The 17,547-nt window shown below is 41.3% G+C and overlaps 2 protein-coding genes across 4 annotated transcripts; one reads left to right on the plus strand and one right to left on the minus strand.

Moving 5' to 3' along the window:
* The first annotated feature begins 292 nt into the window (after positions 1-292).
* Positions 293-5,506, plus strand: TEX30 (testis expressed 30). 3 transcript variants are annotated; one of them, XM_053935432.1, is made up of 5 exons: positions 293-343; positions 1,461-1,691; positions 2,684-2,735; positions 3,805-4,013; positions 5,126-5,506. In XM_053935432.1, exons 1-5 carry the CDS (start codon positions 326-328, stop codon positions 5,297-5,299), a joined length of 684 nt encoding a protein of 227 aa, XP_053791407.1. In that variant the 5' UTR covers positions 293-325; the 3' UTR covers positions 5,300-5,506. The 3 variants fall into 3 exon arrangements, with proteins under 3 accessions (XP_053791407.1, XP_053791409.1, XP_053791408.1); XM_053935434.1 differs by lacking the exon at positions 293-343 and adding an exon at positions 356-465; XM_053935433.1 differs by lacking the exon at positions 293-343 and adding an exon at positions 448-500.
* Positions 5,507-6,476: 970 nt separating this feature from the next.
* POGLUT2 (protein O-glucosyltransferase 2) lies at positions 6,477-16,211 on the minus strand. The gene is made up of 10 exons (XM_053935431.1): positions 16,007-16,211; positions 13,716-13,921; positions 13,105-13,310; positions 12,287-12,364; positions 10,043-10,215; positions 8,840-9,077; positions 8,051-8,260; positions 7,599-7,688; positions 6,958-7,062; positions 6,477-6,740 (listed from the first exon to the last, which is right to left on the minus strand). Exons 1-10 carry the CDS (start codon positions 16,171-16,173, stop codon positions 6,723-6,725), a joined length of 1,491 nt encoding a protein of 496 aa, XP_053791406.1. The 5' UTR covers positions 16,174-16,211; the 3' UTR covers positions 6,477-6,722.
* Positions 16,212-17,547: the final 1,336 nt, after the last annotated feature.

Here is a 17,547-nt window from a genome sequence, read left to right on the forward strand (position 1 = left end):
TGTAACTCATCATAAGCATCTCATCTGTACTCCTTGAAGTCAGTAAGAACATGACTTTCCAAGCAATCCCTAAGCAATTGGCTTTATTTGTGCTGAATTAACACCTAGCAGTCCGTCGAGTTTTCGTACACATGAGTGAAGAAAAACAATTTATGCGGGGCTTATTTATTTCTGGGTGTTTCATTTATTTAACACGGCCCAATCAACGCCCGGCCGGAACCCCCGCTCCCGGGCGCAGGCCGCCGCCTCTCGCCGCCGCGGGGGCTGCGGCCGGGCCGCGGGGCGGGACCGGCGGGGGCTGTCACTCCGGTGACGTCGCGGCGGGATGAGCGGGCGGGTGGAGGTATGGCCGCGGCCGGCGCTGGGCCGTGCGCCTGCCGTCCGTGGGGATCAGCGGGCTCCTGCGGCCCGGGGCAGCTGCCTTTCTCCTCTGAGGAAGCCCTGGAGCTGGGCAAGGGGCGCGGGGTGGGTGCGCTGCCGCCTCTGCCATCCCAGGAGAGGTGTATCCGTGGCTGGTGGCGGCTGCAGCTCTGCCTGTCTCTGTGTGCAGGCCTCTGGCTGTTCTGCGTGTCCTCCGCCATCCCCTTCCTTGTGTGGCACCTGCCACCCCTCCAGGGGCCGCGGGGGCAGCAGCTCGGCAGGGCCGCTGAGCACTTCCATCGGCCTGTGCAGCTGCTCTGCGGAGCGCTGCCAAGGAACACCTTCGGGACACTTGAGTTCATCCCAGCCCCGGGGTGTCCTTTTTGCTCTCAGAAGCCACCACAGGGGCACTTGTGCTGCTCAGTCCCCGTTCATTCCGCAGAACATGAGCAGATCTTGTCTCTTGATCGGCTCCTCTAGTTGTTTGTGCTGATGGAGGCCCTGTGTCTTCCTGGAGCTTTGGCCGAACCTGTGCTGTGGCCTGTCCATGGGGAAGGTTCAGTCCTTGCCTCTGTGCAGGCTGCTGCTTCACTCAGTGCTTACCACTGTGTGATTTCAAAATGTTTGCTAGGCTGTGTCTTACTGCCACATATTCTTACGGTCTAGGCAGCTAGTTAGGTCTGGAAAAGCTATACATAGATATATAGAGAGTTTGTGTGTTGAAGCTTCATTCTCTGATGCAGAACATAAGGTGTGGAGTCATAAAGTGACTTGCCCATTATTGTACGGAAAATCTTTGAACCAGAGTTCAGTTACTCATTCTATACTCTTAAACAGTAGAAATAAAAACAAGCTTGCAATTTGGGTTTATTTCTTAATTGTCTGATTTTTTTTTTTTATATAATAATGTGTAGATGTATAGACGTATAGACTGGGAACATTTCCTCTTGATTTTTTTGGGGGGATTTTTGTTGGTGTGTTTTTTTTTTTTTGTGGGTTTTTTTTTTTGTTTTGTTTTTGGGGTTTTGTTTTTGTTTGTTTTTGTTTTGTGTTTTTTTATTTATTTTTAATAATAGTACTGGGGTTTGTTTCATTTCTAGGTTAAAGTGAAAATACCTTTTGGAGACAAATACCTTGATGCTATCTTTTCTGTCCCAGAGAAGAAACCAACATATGGAGTGATTCTTACTCATGGAGCTGGAGGAGACATGAATTTCCCTCACTTAGTGTCCTTGGCAGCCTATCTTGCATCCCATGGAGTTCTGTGCCTGCGGTTTACTTGTAAAGGCCTTAATGTTGCCTACAGGACTAAGGCTTTTAAAGCAGTTGTGGTAAGCAGTGACCAAATTCTTAGACCAAAGCTTAGATCCATGGGTGCTGTTTTCCACGTTTCTTAAATTACAGCCAGAGATTAGTCAAGCAACAGTAGGAAAATTACAACCAATGTTTAGGTAAATGGAGCACTGTGTGTGAACAGAAACAGCAGAAGCAGTTGTTAGATGGGCAACAGCTGGAACAGCTGCCACAAGTGTGCGGGTTTGAGTTCAGGAAAGAAGAAAAGCCTGACAAAAGGCAAGGGTGTTTCATGGGAAAACTTATAGCTTGCAAAAAGTGGAAGAATTTAGGATGGAAACAAGCTGGGTGAAGAATTTAGGATGGGCGATCTGCTTGCATTGAGTAAGAGGCATTTTTATAGGGGAACAGAGTCCAGTTCTAAAGGAATTTTGTATGATGTCATTGTGATTATATATACATTAATTTGAAGTCAGACTTTACTGTCTTTAATGGGCATCTCCAGTTTTTATGGAAGAAGCATAATGTTGTTAGTGCATTTATGTTCATATGCTGCTATGTAAATGTAATTTTAAGCCATCTGCTAAGATAGCATCTGATTAGTTATCTCCTAAAACCTGAAAAAATGTTGCTGAATTTTGTTTTCTGTCAGACTTAACTGATCATGTCACAAATACATAACCTCAATGAAGGGCATTTTTGCAAACCTGCTATTCCTTTTGATGGGCCAAGGGTGTGCATGGGGTCTCGTACTATAACTGAGTAAATACATAGTAATCACTTATGTTTTGGTAACTTTATAGGCCATCTGATATTTTAGACTTGCTGAGAGCTAATGTGAAGTTGATTATGTTGTTGCTGCAAAACGTTATGAAACCCAAGAGAGCACCTTATATGTGTCTGTTCTTTAATCTGCAGTACTGAAAGAGCTTCCCATTTTCTGTGTAGTAGCTACAAACAGAAGAGATCCCCAGCTTCCCAACTGTCTTAATTCTGACTTGTAATGCTTCTCTTTGTCTTATTTCTTTAGGAATACTTAAAATTTTGTGATGATTATAAACTTTCTGGTGTTTTCCTTGCAGGTATTGTTTTTATTATCAATAATTTTCTCTCTTATACTGTCTCTAGTAATAGCAATCTGTAGCTATTCCAAGTCTGTCCCACTTTGGTGAGAAGTGAATGAACCCTCCTTAAGATACCATAGATCTTACTGCAGAAGAGGAAAGAATGAGCAATAGATTGTATTTTCCAGGTACTTCAGGAGAAAACTTCCTTTCAGTTAGAATTTACAGGACATGAGTTTTCTGATTATCCATGTGTACTTTTTAACTGCAAGTCTTGAAGAATTCTGATTACTGATAAATGGAAAACAGTTTCCCCAAAACAGGTTTTGGTAATTAAAACTTAGTGGCAGATAAAAAAAGCTCAGCTATGTTTTGTGAAAAGGGGAATAGATGGGGGTGGTTAGGAATATCTTGATAGGGGATATTCTAAGTTTTCTCTTAAGTGAAACCAAATCTGTGCCGCTATAATAACTAGCGACTTGTAACACTCAATTGCGCTGCACTGTCAGCTCATATGCCTCCTCTTTAAGGAGATACTTTGATATTCCCTTGCTGTTACTGACTGACCTCATGTTCCAAGTTCACTCTCTTTTCCCTCCCTTCTACTTTTACTTTTAGGCTGAAGTTCAAGGTGTGCATAAACACTTGCTGGATTTGTTTTGTGAGCCAACTGAAATCAAGCACAGAATTTTGTTTTGAATTTGAGCAAATTGAGGTTGCATGAAAATAATGATACAGGATACTATCATGGCTATCTCAAAATTCCAGGCTCTGGAGCGTAGGACCAGTCCCTCTCTTCCCAGGATAGGCTGTTGTTCCTTCTAGTATTGTAAGGGATCCCTATCAATTTATATTTTCTTTCTTTTCCCCTTCTTTTTTAAACAGGGATGTAAATGTTGCAACTAGATAAATACCTTAGCAGAAAATGTTGAAATTAGGATTAATGTTTTTCATGAAGTAGAACATCCCTAGCATTTTGTGACAGTGAAATACACTCAGACTGGTTTTGGGAGTTGTTTACTCAACCAGAATGTAGATGAGGTGACAGCAGATAATATTTTTTCCTTTATTTCTGCATGGGAGAAAGGCCGTTCCATGGGCTCACGAGCTGCTGCCTCTGTGATACGTCAGCTGAGCGAGGGTGATGATGATGATGGCTTCATTCAAGGTCTCGTGTGTTTATCCTACCCACTGCATCGACCAAAACTGCAGTCCAAGCTCCGGGATGAGGATTTATTACTGATCACGTGTCCAGTGCTGTTTGTCTCAGGATCAGCAGATGAGATGTGTGAAAAAGTGAGTACCCTTGTATAGCCTGCTATGAAAGGGGAGTCTGGAGGAGCAGCAATGAGCCTCAGTGATGTCTGTATTTCACCTGATTAACAGCCTTGCCTAAGTAGGAGTCTTCTGAAGGAAGGCTTGGGTAGAAAACTTCATCAAACACAAGGAAGCCTGGCAGTGCTTCCTTTTGCTGCTTAAAACTTAATGGACCATGCTTGATCTTCCACTTTAGCAAGCTCACCTTTGGGTCACTGAAATACCCCTGCTTTAAATGGTTTCAGTAGGACTGCACAAATTAAAAGTGGTCTATGGAAGGAGTGAGTTATTTGCTATTTTGTTTTAACCATTTCAAGATACAAAACCTGTGCAGTGCCACCAGTGTCACATTGGTCACATTTTCATGGCAAATTCTTCTAGCAAAGCAGTTCTACCCCCAAGTCAGGCTTCTGTGGTAGAAAGTGATATTTTTGTAGAGGTGAAGAGCAGGTATACAAAGGCAGGGAAACAGTGCTTTTCTGCCATGTTTTCTTGCAGACAGGTATCTGTTGTTTTGAACAGGTTAGTATGAATTCAGGGCTATGTGCAATTGGAATTTTCCGTGCTTGGACAGTTTCTAAGGAGTCATAGGGCTTCCATGAGGAGTTGTCACCAAAATAAGTCAGGCTAGTGACCTGCAGATCCTTGGAGTACCTTCTTAATGGGGGAATCTTTGACTTTGTGAGCTGGTTCTAAGATCTGTTTGCTAAGAAATTTCAACAGTGTCAAAGCTAGTCCCTAAGGAATTACATTGCTACTCAGCCTCTGCAGACAAATCTGACTTCAATTCTATCATTTTATTGCCAGCACTACCCTCTGACAGTAAAAATGGACTCCTCAGAAGTTCTAATTTTCTGCAATTCTCTGTTTGAGTGAGGGTGATGCTTTGAGCAGATCCCAGTATTCATATCCTGAATAGAGAATACATCCCATTTTTCTAGCAAGGTGTTTTTCACGTGCACACAGATCCATCTTCCTGTTTTTTAGGAGCTGCCTATTTTGCATTACACAGGCAAAGCAAGAGACATCTAGGAGTTCCAGAGTTTGTAGTAGCCAATTCTCTAATATTTGCATTCTTGTTTTCTCCATAGCAATTGCTAGAAGGTGTGGTGAGAAAAATGAAAGCCCCTAAAAAAATCCATTGGATTGATAAAGCAAACCACGGGATGGCAGTCAAAGGACGAACAGCAGATGATGTCATGGAAGAAGTAAATGGACAAGTTTTTTCTTGGCTTAGAAAGAACGTTCAATTGCAGCACAAATAATTTGCAGTGTTCAAGCAGTATCTTCATTTAGTTTTTCCTAAATGTGGCAAATAAGGGGTTTGTTATTTTTTAGAAGCATATTTTTTTTAAACTGATGTTTTCAGAGGTCTAAGTGCAAATGCAAATAAAGCTCTGTATGAATGAAAAAAAATGCAAATCAAGAAAGAACTTCCTGAAGGACAGTAAATAAATCATGGCAGCATTGTTCTCTGTGTTTCTATGCAAATATCCATATACAACACTTGAAATGCAGAGGATTAAGTAATGCTTTTGACTAATATTTGAAGTAATATACTGAAAAAAATCTACTTAGACAGTGTATCTTTAGGGTTCCTCAATTTCTGAGTATATAACTGATGCTGTACTCGCAATTAAAGCCTATTGCTTTGTAGGCTTCTGCCAGCACGTCCCCTGGAGCTGGCAAGCCTGGTGTACTACTTTGCCTTGGTTCTATGTGCTGGCCTTCCCAGGTGCTTCCAAACCTGTGAGGCAGGGAGAGGAATCTCTGGTCGGTCACAGTGTCTGCCACCTTAGGGAGTCAGATTCTGCCTGTGTGGGGAGGAGGAGGAGGTAATGCAGGCACAGCTGGAGCAAAGAACATGGTTCAGTTTTGAGAAGTCCCCTTTGCCAGTGTCCTTTGTGTAAAGGACTGATCACAGAGGCCCTCTGATAAATAAAAACTGATAGATAAATTGTGTTTAGTGATGGAGGAACTCCTGGAGCAGGAATCAGTTCTGCATCCATTGTGACAGGAGGAACTCAGGTCTCTGAGCACTGACACTGGAGATTGGATTAAACTGTGTGTGTAATGGCAGATGCAGCCTTTCTCATTACGGCCGGTGAGTAACCTGTTGGTATAACCAAGCCTACAGCAATATCGGAATTGTGGTTTTCCTTCAGGTTAACAAAATTTATTATGAACCCCACAGCATGGTCTTTGAGATTCTCTCAGAAGGGGGAAAGCTATGGTCTGAAAAAAGATGCCGGATGGATGGATGGATGGATGGATGGATGGATGGACGGACGGACGGACAGAGTGAGTGAGTAGGGGGGAAGATGTACAATTCTCATCTGCCCTTTGCAGAACAGTTTCATGTTTGTGAAAAGACTTACTATATACAAGCATGAGTAAAAAGTATCTGCATTTCCAAGGTAACTCAGGACAGGAACACACGACTGATACAAATATGTTTTTTATTTTTTTTTTTTATTATAAAAATGTGTTTGAATAAAGCTCTGCCACCACTGCATGATAAAAAGGAAACCAGGGGTGCTTTGTTTTCTTCCATACATAGATCATGAAATGGTAAACTTTAAAATATCCATTGACATTATCCACAGGCATACTAAACCAGATTGTTATTCTTTCTTTAAGAAGACAGTCTGAATTTAGGTAAATACTGAAAAAAAGTATTTACTTCTGTCAGAGTTCATCTTTGGCCTGCAGTCAAAAAAGAAGAAACATGTTTCAGTTAACTGGAAGCCTATTTTTCACTGTCTAGTCCTGCAAAAGCATCAAGAAGTGTTTCTAAGTTCGATAGGTGTTAATGGCCTGGCCTGATAACTGATACTGTGAGGCACTGAGCAGCCCTGCTCCAGCGAGGCTGAGCAGGAACTGAAGACACTCAGCACTTTACATTTAACTGCATGGGCTGTACCTTTTTTCGGTGGCAAGTGCATGGGAAAAGGTCATCATCAGGCTGCTGCACCTTCTCCATTCCATCTCTGATTTTTGGTTCACTCACTTGCAAGCCAGCATATTCCTAGTTTTAAAAAAAAGGAAGGTATCATTAATCCATACATTTTTTAGATTGTACATCTAGTTGCCAGTATTGTACCAAATCAGCTGAGCAATTCTGTAAAAACTCTGGGGCTACACAGTCTGTTTGTTCAGACTGTCACAGACAGGGTGACGGAACACTCAGCTGCAGACGGGAGCCCCTTCGGGTGCCTCCCTGGAGTTCGGTATCTCGGTGCTAATGCACAGAAATTTTCAGCTGTGGTTCACAGGGTGTGCATCTGATGTGGAATTCTTTGATCATTGTGGGCAACATATTCTGGCAGATTAGATTGAGATTTATGGGATCCCACTGCCTCTGAAAGAGCCAGTGTAGTTTTAAAGGGGTTTCATAGGATATAACTGAATACAATGTTTGTAAACCAAATGAAGATTTTAATTGCTGCTGCTTGCTTCGTGGCATCAAGTACCAGACTGGCCAATTTCCAGCAGCTCTGTTGCCCTAAATTCTTGCTGTGTGATTTCTATTTCTGTGCCAGTAGCCATTAAAAATATACTGACCTGGAAAAGTTTGAAATAGTAACAAAAAATGTGGTCTCCCATGAGATTGTTTCTTGCAAATTCTTGTCCAGATTTTGCAATATTTTTTGCCTGTCAAAGAAAATGAAAGTTTGGATTATTTTTTTTTTATTGCCCAGAACTAGTATTTATTTCAGGGTGCTACTGTTGGTTGTGGAGTTACAAATGAAGTTGACAGTTAAGGATAACTCAAATAAAACATTCTTTTTAAAAGTTAAGGCATTGTTAGGAAGATACTCTTTTTTTTTTCCTGAAGTTAAATTTGATTTCAAATTAAGGACAATATTATGCATTTTGAATGTTTTTCTTCTTTGTAGAGTTGATGAAAATAAATTTCAGGTTCTCCTAGTATTTTTTTTTGTTTTGTTTTAAAGAAATTCAGTTTTTGTTCTCTTCTAGAAACATTACTGCATGCTTCTAAATATATATTTTACCTCTTCATCATGATCTTTTGCCCACTGTAGTTTTTCTAGCAGATCACTCAGGTCACTTTTAAATGGGATGTAATGTTTCCATGGCTGCAGCTCGTTATAAAAGTGCTCATAGTAGATGGAGTCTTGCTTTAGCACCACACTGTTTCCTGCCAGTAGATAAGGCAATCTGTATGCTGCCACTGTGCCATCAATATTAATTTGATATTTATACTGGAAAGAAAAGGACCAGAAGTTATTAAAAAACACAAGATCCCAGTGGCTTGGTTAGGTTATATTCTGAGGGCACTGGTGTTACTGACTTGCCGATATTGAGAGAGGGTAGGACTGGCTAGGCAAGCATCAATGTCTAAGAAGCTTTTATTATCTAGTTTGGAATTCATCACAGTGCAGGGTACACAGAGCTTCATCAATTAAGTTCTCCGGGAATTCTTAGGTGCTCATCCTCGGATGTGAGGGTAGATGTGCCACTTCATCCACAGATTTTCCCACTATGTTAGTTATGTTAGTAGTCCTGATCGCTGAATCAGGAAAAAGAAATGAAAAAAGGAACTTGAAGTTATGTAGATTACAGGAGGTTCTACAGAACCTTTAGATGTAAATCAGACATTACTATTCTGAGGGTAAGAGCTACATAGCAGTTAATCCAACTGGAGGGATATCTAGTCATGCTTGTTATTTGTGGTGTCCTGAAAAACTAAAAAACACTTTATTTTCAGTAATACATACTAAGATATTTGATAATGGGAAACAGTGAGAACTGAGTTCTATGAAAAATGATTAGTAGCTTACCTTAAAAAAATCGAAAAATGAAATGTGCTTAACAATAGGGCCATAGAGGCTTTCATCATGTTTAAAGAAAAAAAAGTTTGTGAAAGCAGCATCTATGATCTCTGGATATTTCCTGCTGAGTTTTACAAGCTCAAGCCTCTCTTTGCGGCTGTCACGTCCTCTCCAGAAGGCTGTGGTATTCTTGTCTTCCCACGATGGGCCAGTGTTTGCTTGGACTGACATCATATCCAGGCTGACTCTGCAGGAGAAAGAAGTGATTTAATAGTGAAGCCTACTGGAAACTTTTAAAAGTGCAGTTACTTAAAAGAGCTCACAGTACCCATAGGCAGAGAGCAAAGATGAAGGCAAGTCATGAGCAAACCATCATGTGTTACTGTATCAGTCATTTGCAGCAATAGAAACAGATAATGAATGTTAAGTTCACAGGTGTGTGGCATGACAGCATCATTCAACAACGTGGCATGCAGAAACAATACCTGTCAGCTGTCATGGAAAAAATAGGTAAAAGTGGATAAAGTAGTGGAAAAGTAGGTTGATGCAAGGTAGTGTAACTTGCTTAATAAAACATATTGCACGTCCTTAAAAACATTAAGAAATTAAACACATAAACTGGGAGGGCAAAGGATAGCAAATTTAGAAAAAGTCTTGACAAAAAAAAAAGGAACCTGAACTAAATGCAGTGAAATGATAAACAAGTTCAAGATGGATTACAAAGATTTCGTAGAAGCAAGCTGTCTGTAGTGTTTCAAGACAGTAGTGTTTCAAGAGCAGTTGCAAAGGCTAGTTATGGTCACTAATCAAAGTGGGAGATGGTAGCTCCTAGTTTGAAAATTCCCAATAGCTATGTTGGGATTTGAAAGGTACACAAAAACCAAATTCTAACAAAATCAGGAAAGAAAGACACCTGGCCAGTTGTCAACAAGTTCATGGGGGGAAAAACAAAGCAAACAAATCAAATGCCTACCCTTGAAACACTCTTAAGTGCTGTCTTCAGCGATTTGACCATGTTTAGATAAATTTAGATTTTTTAAATGAAACAGTGAAGTATAATGTTAATATATTGATTACACAGTCACTGCCTACCTAGGATGCCAGTGTCTCAATGAGTAAACGAAAATAGTTAATATACTGTTAACATACAGATCTCTATGGAAGATTGTTCATTGTGAATTTTTAAGTTTAAAAGTTTAAGCTATTTCTTACCGTCCCATAGTCTCCAAAACTGAGTCTGTTAAGTCGTATGTTGGCATGACAATGTCTTTTGATTCACTGGACCCACACCATGAGAAGATCGGGTGCAAGTTCTGTGGGGGCTTCCTTTTCTCCAGAGGCCAGTCCCCCAAATTAACAAAAAATTCTACATCTGGCATTTTCACCTAAACAGGAGCAAAATAGGCACAAATGCATTTTAGCACAAACAGCATTCTGCTGGCATCTTGCATTTTGAAAACAACCTCACTAAGAGGAAAAATAGCCAGGTGTCTAATATACTTAATGTACCTGTAATGAATCACTGACATTTAGAAACCTGTTAGAAGTACTGAGACCACAGAGTAAAGCCTAAAAACCAGTATTTTTTTATAAAAGGTTTGTACAAAGTCACATAAGGCATAGGAGCACCCTTTTTAGAGGATGGTTTCCTGTTATACTTTACATGATTGGCCACACAATCTATCAGGCTAGCACTGGGACCTAGTCAGCAACTGTATAGTTCCAAGGTAAGTTGGATCACCTTGTTACTACATGGAAAATTGATGCTGGCTGGTAAATCAGTTTTCTGTCACATCAGTGATCTGATTCACCCTGCGTCTGCAGGATGCCTAAATCAAACAGAAGAGAAGAAACAGAAATATACAGCCATGATGGTAAGACCACATTTAGTCAGTGCGTCAGTTAATTATTAAGCATAACATCATTACTTATTTAAAATACTTGGTAGTGTGGAACCATACCTGAAATCACTGTCATAGCCAAAAGGCAAGAAAAATACTGTTGATGGCCAGGAAGTGGGACAGAGGGCATAATTTTGCTGCTTTATGAAACTGTGATGCACCCCTATATTAAACATTGTGTGTGATTTGGGTATTTTCAAGTGAATTAAGAAAAGATAAAAAGAAAGGCAGCTTTGTAGATTTCCAAAGAAAGAGCCAGCTGCCTTGTGAGGAAACATTGAAAATGGTGGAACAGTTCCGTTTGGAGAGCAAAAGGCAAAACATGACATATGGCTGTTTTACAGAACCCTGAAGGCACATATAAGGTCAGTGCAGAACTAATGTAGTATCTCAGTTCACTCTCTTCATTTCATTTTTAAAAAATATACATCTCCAATACATCCCCCTCAATAACCTCTTTCAAAGCAAAAGAAATCAATAATTTGCCAAATATCAAACACTTCTAAATGGTGGAAGATAGTCTCTCCCTTTCAAAGGGTGTTTGCTACACAGTCTAATGCTCAGCACTAGACTTCATTACTACGGTGCCATCTAATGGCTGTAATGGGTATAAACCCTACAAATTGTATTTCCTACACATCCTCAGCAGCAGAATCAATCAGCAGCTTTCATTTTCTTCTCCAACCAACTATCTACTGTCACTCAGTGACACTATCCTAATAAAAGCTCTTATTTAATGGTATTTAACGGGAATGAGACAAACTGTGTTTTCTAGATCTGTAAACAGTTTCTAGTTTTGGAGTTAGCAATCCTTTTTTCAACTTTTAGTCTAAAGTCCTTATATGCAATTTAACTCCATTATTTCTTGTCTAACACTACTGACACAAAGAACAGTTTATTTCCATCTTCCAGAGAATAATCTTTTAGGTAATTGTAGTCTACAATCATATCTTCCCTTAGACATCATATCCTGCTGTAGATAGTGTTAGATGAAACAATCCCCACTTAAATTAATGTTCATTTGTACATTTAGTCATTTGTCCCATTTTCCTGTGCAATGTTAGTTCAGCAATGTTAGTAGCTGAGCAATCCTTAAAACATGACACCCAAAGGCAGACAGAGTAGCATAACTGATCCATTACTAATCCTGAGGATAGTGGAAAGGTTACTTGATATTTCTTTAACATGTTATGTTAACTTGTGTTCAGCTTTTTGCAGCAATGTACCTGCAGAGACAGAATTCTCTGTTAGATGCTACAGGATGATTTATTTATTCTACAGAAAAAAAAAAAAAACCAAACCAATAAACCCTGTCCTGACTTATCAAAGTCACCTATAAGTAGGCTTACTTATTCAATTAATTTTTGTGATACTCAATCAGATGGCATTCTAGAACATGACAGCTTCAAACAAGGAAAATCCATGACCTTTCCATAATTAATCAATCAGCAAGAGTTTTTTAACAGAAACAGCAACAAATATGCTGACGTGTATTTAAGCCCAGGCTTCTATAAATTAGGGCATGCAGAGTAAGTGGCTGTACAGATGTACTCACTTTTCTGGTCAAAGACAGCAGTATGGCATCCATGAAAATTCTGAAGCCAACATGTTCCCCATATGTCTTTATATAAACCTGAAAATAAACAAAGGTTTTACTGGGTGATTTCATTTCAGAGAACGGCTGGCACAATTCAGAGCTCTTTTAATCGCATAGTGGCTAGTCAGACAGATTATATGGCTGCATAGATTTAAGAATCAGCTGGGAAGCAACAGAAATCTCATCACAGAAAAGTGATTAAAAAATTACAAGCTTTTCTTGCTTTTGCAGATGTTTGAGGTCTGTCTTGTGAAAGCAGAAACTGTTGCCTATTTCTGTGGTGTTCCATTCTTCTAATTTCTATATAAAACTCCACTGAAATAAGTACAGTATATACATTTCTTTGTTATAAAGAATTGCAGCTCTGATCCTCAGTTCAGTTAAAAGTGGTATCTCAGAATTATGCATGATGTAATTTATTGAGGTACTTCAAATTAGATGATTGTGACACATCACAGCAGTATTGCTCAGAGAAGAGGAAACTGAATTAGCATTTAGGAGACTTGGGTGTGTGCCCAGTACTCATACTGATTGCCTGGAAAGTAATTTGCTTTCACTGTGTTTCAGCTGTAACGTGGAAAAAAAAAGCACTTACAAAGTAGGACAGACATTGCTGAGCTCATACACAAACTGCAAAGTATTCAAGGACAGAGAAGCAAGCAAAGTCTTGTTCTTAAAGAACACACTACAAGAAGCTTTTACAACTTGGACAACCAAACTGCCCGTGGCTCGCCACCCAATTCCAATATGGACTTCATATCAACAAGATTCCATACCTCATTGTCTTTGATGGTGTAGTGACACAAACTCTGTCTTTGTCCAAACCTCTGTGGAATTTCTTTTGCAATCTTATCTGGGTCAACAATGGGAAAATTTGCTAGGTCTCTCTGAATCTGTGGAATAGTTTGAGGGCAGTTCATCTCTTCCAGCCATGCACTGCTTTCCTCCTGAGGGCAGTCACAGTTTTCATGGTAAACAGGTCCTATTGGGAACACAATTATTATTTTACTTTTAACGAGTCATAATATTGAGCTGTTGAGATCACAGAAGAGGGTCAGGCATTGAACATTCATTGCTTAGGGCCAAAACTTCAGCAACTCTAAATGGACATGTCTGAATTTTTTTTTTAACTCTAATGGAGTCACGTCATCCTACATCAGCTTATGTGTGAGCCCTCTACCTGTATTTATTAGGCAACAGCTTCACAGCACTTGCTGCCTTTTGTGATTTTGAATACTATGCATAGGATGCATATAATGAATCCATAATTCCAATGGGATTTGATAGTCCAGAGAAGTACTGAGGTCTCAAAGAATCCTATGCTTCTAGTAGAAGACATTCTGGGACACACTTTGTGAGGAAACCTGTGTGTAGTGGTGCCTCTTACCTTTTAAAATATATGGAGACTTTGCAACATGCTTATCTCCAGTTTTGACTTCTATCCTCAGACTTTTGTAGCTCGCATACATCCTGTACCTCACGAGGAAGGAACCATCTTTCCTGTCCAATACTTGTACACCAACACGAGTGAACTGTTCTTCGGGAGCAGTGATCTTCACCTGGAATGCATTTTCACCTGGTGATGAAGTGAACCTACCCAGAGAATAAATGGGAGCTTAATGAACAAAGGAAACATACAACAGATTTCTTAGTCTGGTCCATTCCTTTGCAAGGCAACAGATTTCCAGCGAGCCATGTTAGCCATGATTTCCTCTGAGCCATGTTAGGCCTCCACAAGCACATCCGAATGTCCACTTTAACAGGTCAGTAAGTCTATAATTTTACATTCAGAAGCAAAATGTTTTCAGATTACCTTATTTTCCAGGTATTATTTAAGAAAGTAAAGAATGAAGTTACACTTCTTAATCATTATGGTAGCTTATATGGAGAAAAAAACAGGGAAAAATTATAGAGGGATCACATAATTCAATGTATAAATGAGATATTTTGGTATAATTCACCATACACCAAACAGAAAAACCTCCATAAAACCAAATAAAATAATCTGAATAATCATGAAGTTATCACATATCATTGAGGTATTAACAAAGTTAGTGCAGTCAAAATGCTATCAACTTCCTTCCACCTTTCTTCCAGGCAGTGACCAGGTTCTCAGGCTGTAACTCCTTAGTTCAGCTACTCCCACCACCTTTCCTAAAACTTGTCCAGACATACTCGAGAGCTGCCAGTTCAGTTAAATGCAAGAAATATTTACTATCCAAGTTAAACTGAATTGGCAGCTCCCATACTCACACAAGCCATGATGCACCTAATCTGGATGACCTTGATGGAGCATTCTGAACACCTATCTAGGTTGCATGACCAGGTTTCCTAAATAAATGGAAAGCAATGAGTATCCTCTGAAAAATCACAGAATCACAGAGTTGTTAGGGTTGGAAAGGACCACCGGAGATCATCTAGTCCAATCCCCCTGCCAAAGCAAGGACACCGGTAGCAGATGACACAGAAATGTGTCCAGGGGAGTTTGCAATTTCTCCTGAGAGGGAGATTCCATAGCCTCCCTGGGCAGTGTGTTCCAGTCCTCTGCCACCCTCAGGGGAAAGTTCTTCCTCATAGTGAGGTGAAATTTCCTGTGTTTTAGTTTATGGCCATTGCTCCTGTCCTATTTCATTCCTAAGAAGTTTACCTGAAACAGAGATTTTTGGAGTTAAGTTAACAAAATGAATTAAGCATTTATAATTTAGCTTGTAGAGTTATGTATTGAATTTTAACCTTTTACTTAAGAAACCTCTGCCTAGTACAAAGGGCATAAGAAAATGCAAATTTCTGAAGCTTCTTGTATAAAGAACAATACCAGACGAGGCAAAGAACCCAGATAAAGAAGCTCCTCTGTCTCCAAGCTTATCAAGACTGACAGACGTACTCAGATAAGCACCAAAGGACCGAAAGCGCACGCGCAAAGGGGAAAAGGTCAAAAGTTCAATCATGAGGAAGACCACAATCTTCAGCCTCAGAGACCACTGAGAGACCCCCGCGCGACCACCACAGCAAACCACGCAGGCCCAGAAGGGTGTGGACCTATTTAGCATGAGAGGCGAGGACAGGCGGGGCCAGGGGTTGAATATGCATGAAAAAGTTGTGCAATGTATTGCATATGGAACATCTTTGGGAATAAAAGAGTGGGTCAGAGGGAGGCTCGAGGCACAAGTTTTGGAGAGCTATCTCACTTGTGCCGGGCGCTGACATATGTACCCACTTCATAGCTACCCCAGGTTATGGAGTCTATTTATTTATTCCGCGTATCGCTTCATATCTATTGGCCTATTGAGTAATTCGTAAATGATTCTACTGATCTTGTGCCTTGGCATGTAGGAGAAATACTAATGTTCCCAACAGTGGAAACAAGCAGAATGCCCAAGCCTAATAAATTAAACGTATTAGTCACTGCTAAAGTTTTGACAAAGGAGAATAAATCATGAATTTTTCCACTGAGTAACAAGTATGTTTTGCTGCTGAATGTTTTCATCCTCTTATCCTCTCGCGCCGTTATTTGATATTCCTTGTGAAGATTAATTAGCGCCTGCCAAGTGATATGCAGAAAGAGTCACGTAGAGAGAGCTTTTAGCCTGCACCTTCTACGAGCAAATCACAAGTCTCTCGTGATTCTCTCGAGATTCTCCCAGAATCTCCCCGAAAAGCCGCCGCCGCCGCCCTCACCTCAGCCCTCGGGCGTCCACGGCCTGCACATAGAAGTACCGCGCGGGGAGCGCGGCCGCGGCGCGCAGACCGGGCCCCCACACGGCGCTGCGCTCGGCGCTCGGCCGCCCGCCCGCGGCCGCCGCCGCGGCTCCCAGGGCGAGGCACAGCGGCCACAGCGCACGCATCGGCAGCGCTGCTCCCGAAGGACGAACACCGCCAGCACCGGCCTCCCGCCCTCGGCCCGCCGCCGGGCAGTCCCGCCCACGGCGCGGCTCCATGGGGCGGGGCCGCGGCATCGCGGGGCGGCGCTGCCGGGAGGCGCCGGCTGAGCCCCCGCGAATTATTGGGACTCAGCATAGAAAACACTGGGGACAGCTGGCTCTGACGGCCCGCGGCCCTGACGTACGCATCTGGACATCTCTGAGCCGCTGTTTAACCCGTGCCAAGAGCTGATGCTCTTCTCCCCCGCCCCCCAACCGCCCTTCACTCCGTTCCCAAAAATTAGGGTGGGAAATGGAATTTACAATCAGGAAAATGTATTTTCAAAATCCTTCCCAGAGCAGCTGGAGTGAAGAGCTTCTTTGCACTGAGGGTGGCAAAGCCCTGAAACAGGCTGCCCATGGAGGCCGTGGAGTCTTCCTCTGTGGAGACATTCCAAACCCACTGTGTTCCCATGCCACCTGCTCCAGGTGACCCTGCCTTGGCAGGGTGGTTGGATTAGATGATCTCCCGAGGTCCCTTCCTCCCTTAACAGTTTTGTGACTCTGTGATGTGTGGCTGCCGGTAGTGCAAGTCTGGAATTATCTGGAGCAGAGGTGAGGGGGCACCTTGCTCACTGCCACCAGGGCAATTGCCCAGTGCGGGCCTTTGGTGATTCCATGGCCCTTTGTCTGTCAAATAATCCAGCCTCCAATTGCAGAGAGCTAGTCCCAAACACTAATGCCGTTCTTAACTACATACAGAATCATTTAGGTTGGAAAAGACCTCCAAGATACTTTAATTACTGCTTCTCTCTTGTTAAGGCAAACAATAAAGAAAATTGAAACTCATCAGCAAGGACTCGTGAATTTCAAAAAGATTTTGTACTTTTCATTTTGAAATACTGCAAATATGCTTTTAGAGAAAAGCACACAAAAATCCTTTGTTTGAAGTAAATTTCAAGCTCAGAAATCACAACTTGGGTTGATGAAGAGAGTCTTAACTAACAGTGTCATTACAAAATGCCTTAAATATTACCAAGCTCCAGCTTTTAAATACATAATTTTTGCCCTGTTATATTCTCATTAACATGAGTTTTCAGGACATTCAGCAGTTAGAAGACTTAAAATTTCCAGTCTAAAGATTCACACAGGCTCTATTGTATATCCATGACCCTTTAGCTCCTCTCCTTTCCTCATATTTACTCTCCTGATGTGTTTTACAGGCAGAAATCACACTCCTTCACAGCTTATATTTTGCTGTATGAGAGAAGCCAGTCTCTTCTAGTGGAAGAGAACTTTAAAGATGTTTTTAATTTAAAAGAAACTTGGTAGCTGTAGAATTCACAGATCATGTTTCCT

This window comes from Vidua chalybeata, chromosome 2 (genome assembly GCF_026979565.1).
Source record: "Vidua chalybeata isolate OUT-0048 chromosome 2, bVidCha1 merged haplotype, whole genome shotgun sequence".
In the NCBI taxonomy this organism is placed as follows: Eukaryota; Metazoa; Chordata; class Aves; order Passeriformes; family Viduidae; genus Vidua; species Vidua chalybeata.

What these genes read in the sequence shown, in the direction of transcription:
- POGLUT2 (XM_053935431.1), bottom strand. Translation starts at nt 16,173, where the DNA reads ATGCGTGCGCTGTGGCCGCTGTGCCTCGCCCTGGGAGCCGCGGCGGCG. An exon ending in ACACCATCAAAGACAATGAG is followed by an intron (nt 12,365 to 13,104) that starts GTATGGAATCTT and finishes GTTTATTTTCAG; the next exon opens with GTTTATATAAAGACATATGG. An exon ending in CAAAAGATCATGATGAAGAG is followed by an intron (nt 7,689 to 8,050) that starts GTAAAATATATA and finishes TTTCTTTGACAG; the next exon opens with GCAAAAAATATTGCAAAATC.
- TEX30 (XM_053935432.1), top strand. An exon ending in AGGCTTTTAAAGCAGTTGTG is followed by an intron (nt 1,692 to 2,683) that starts GTAAGCAGTGAC and finishes TTATTTCTTTAG; the next exon opens with GAATACTTAAAATTTTGTGA. An exon ending in TTCTGGTGTTTTCCTTGCAG is followed by an intron (nt 2,736 to 3,804) that starts GTATTGTTTTTA and finishes CATGGGAGAAAG; the next exon opens with GCCGTTCCATGGGCTCACGA.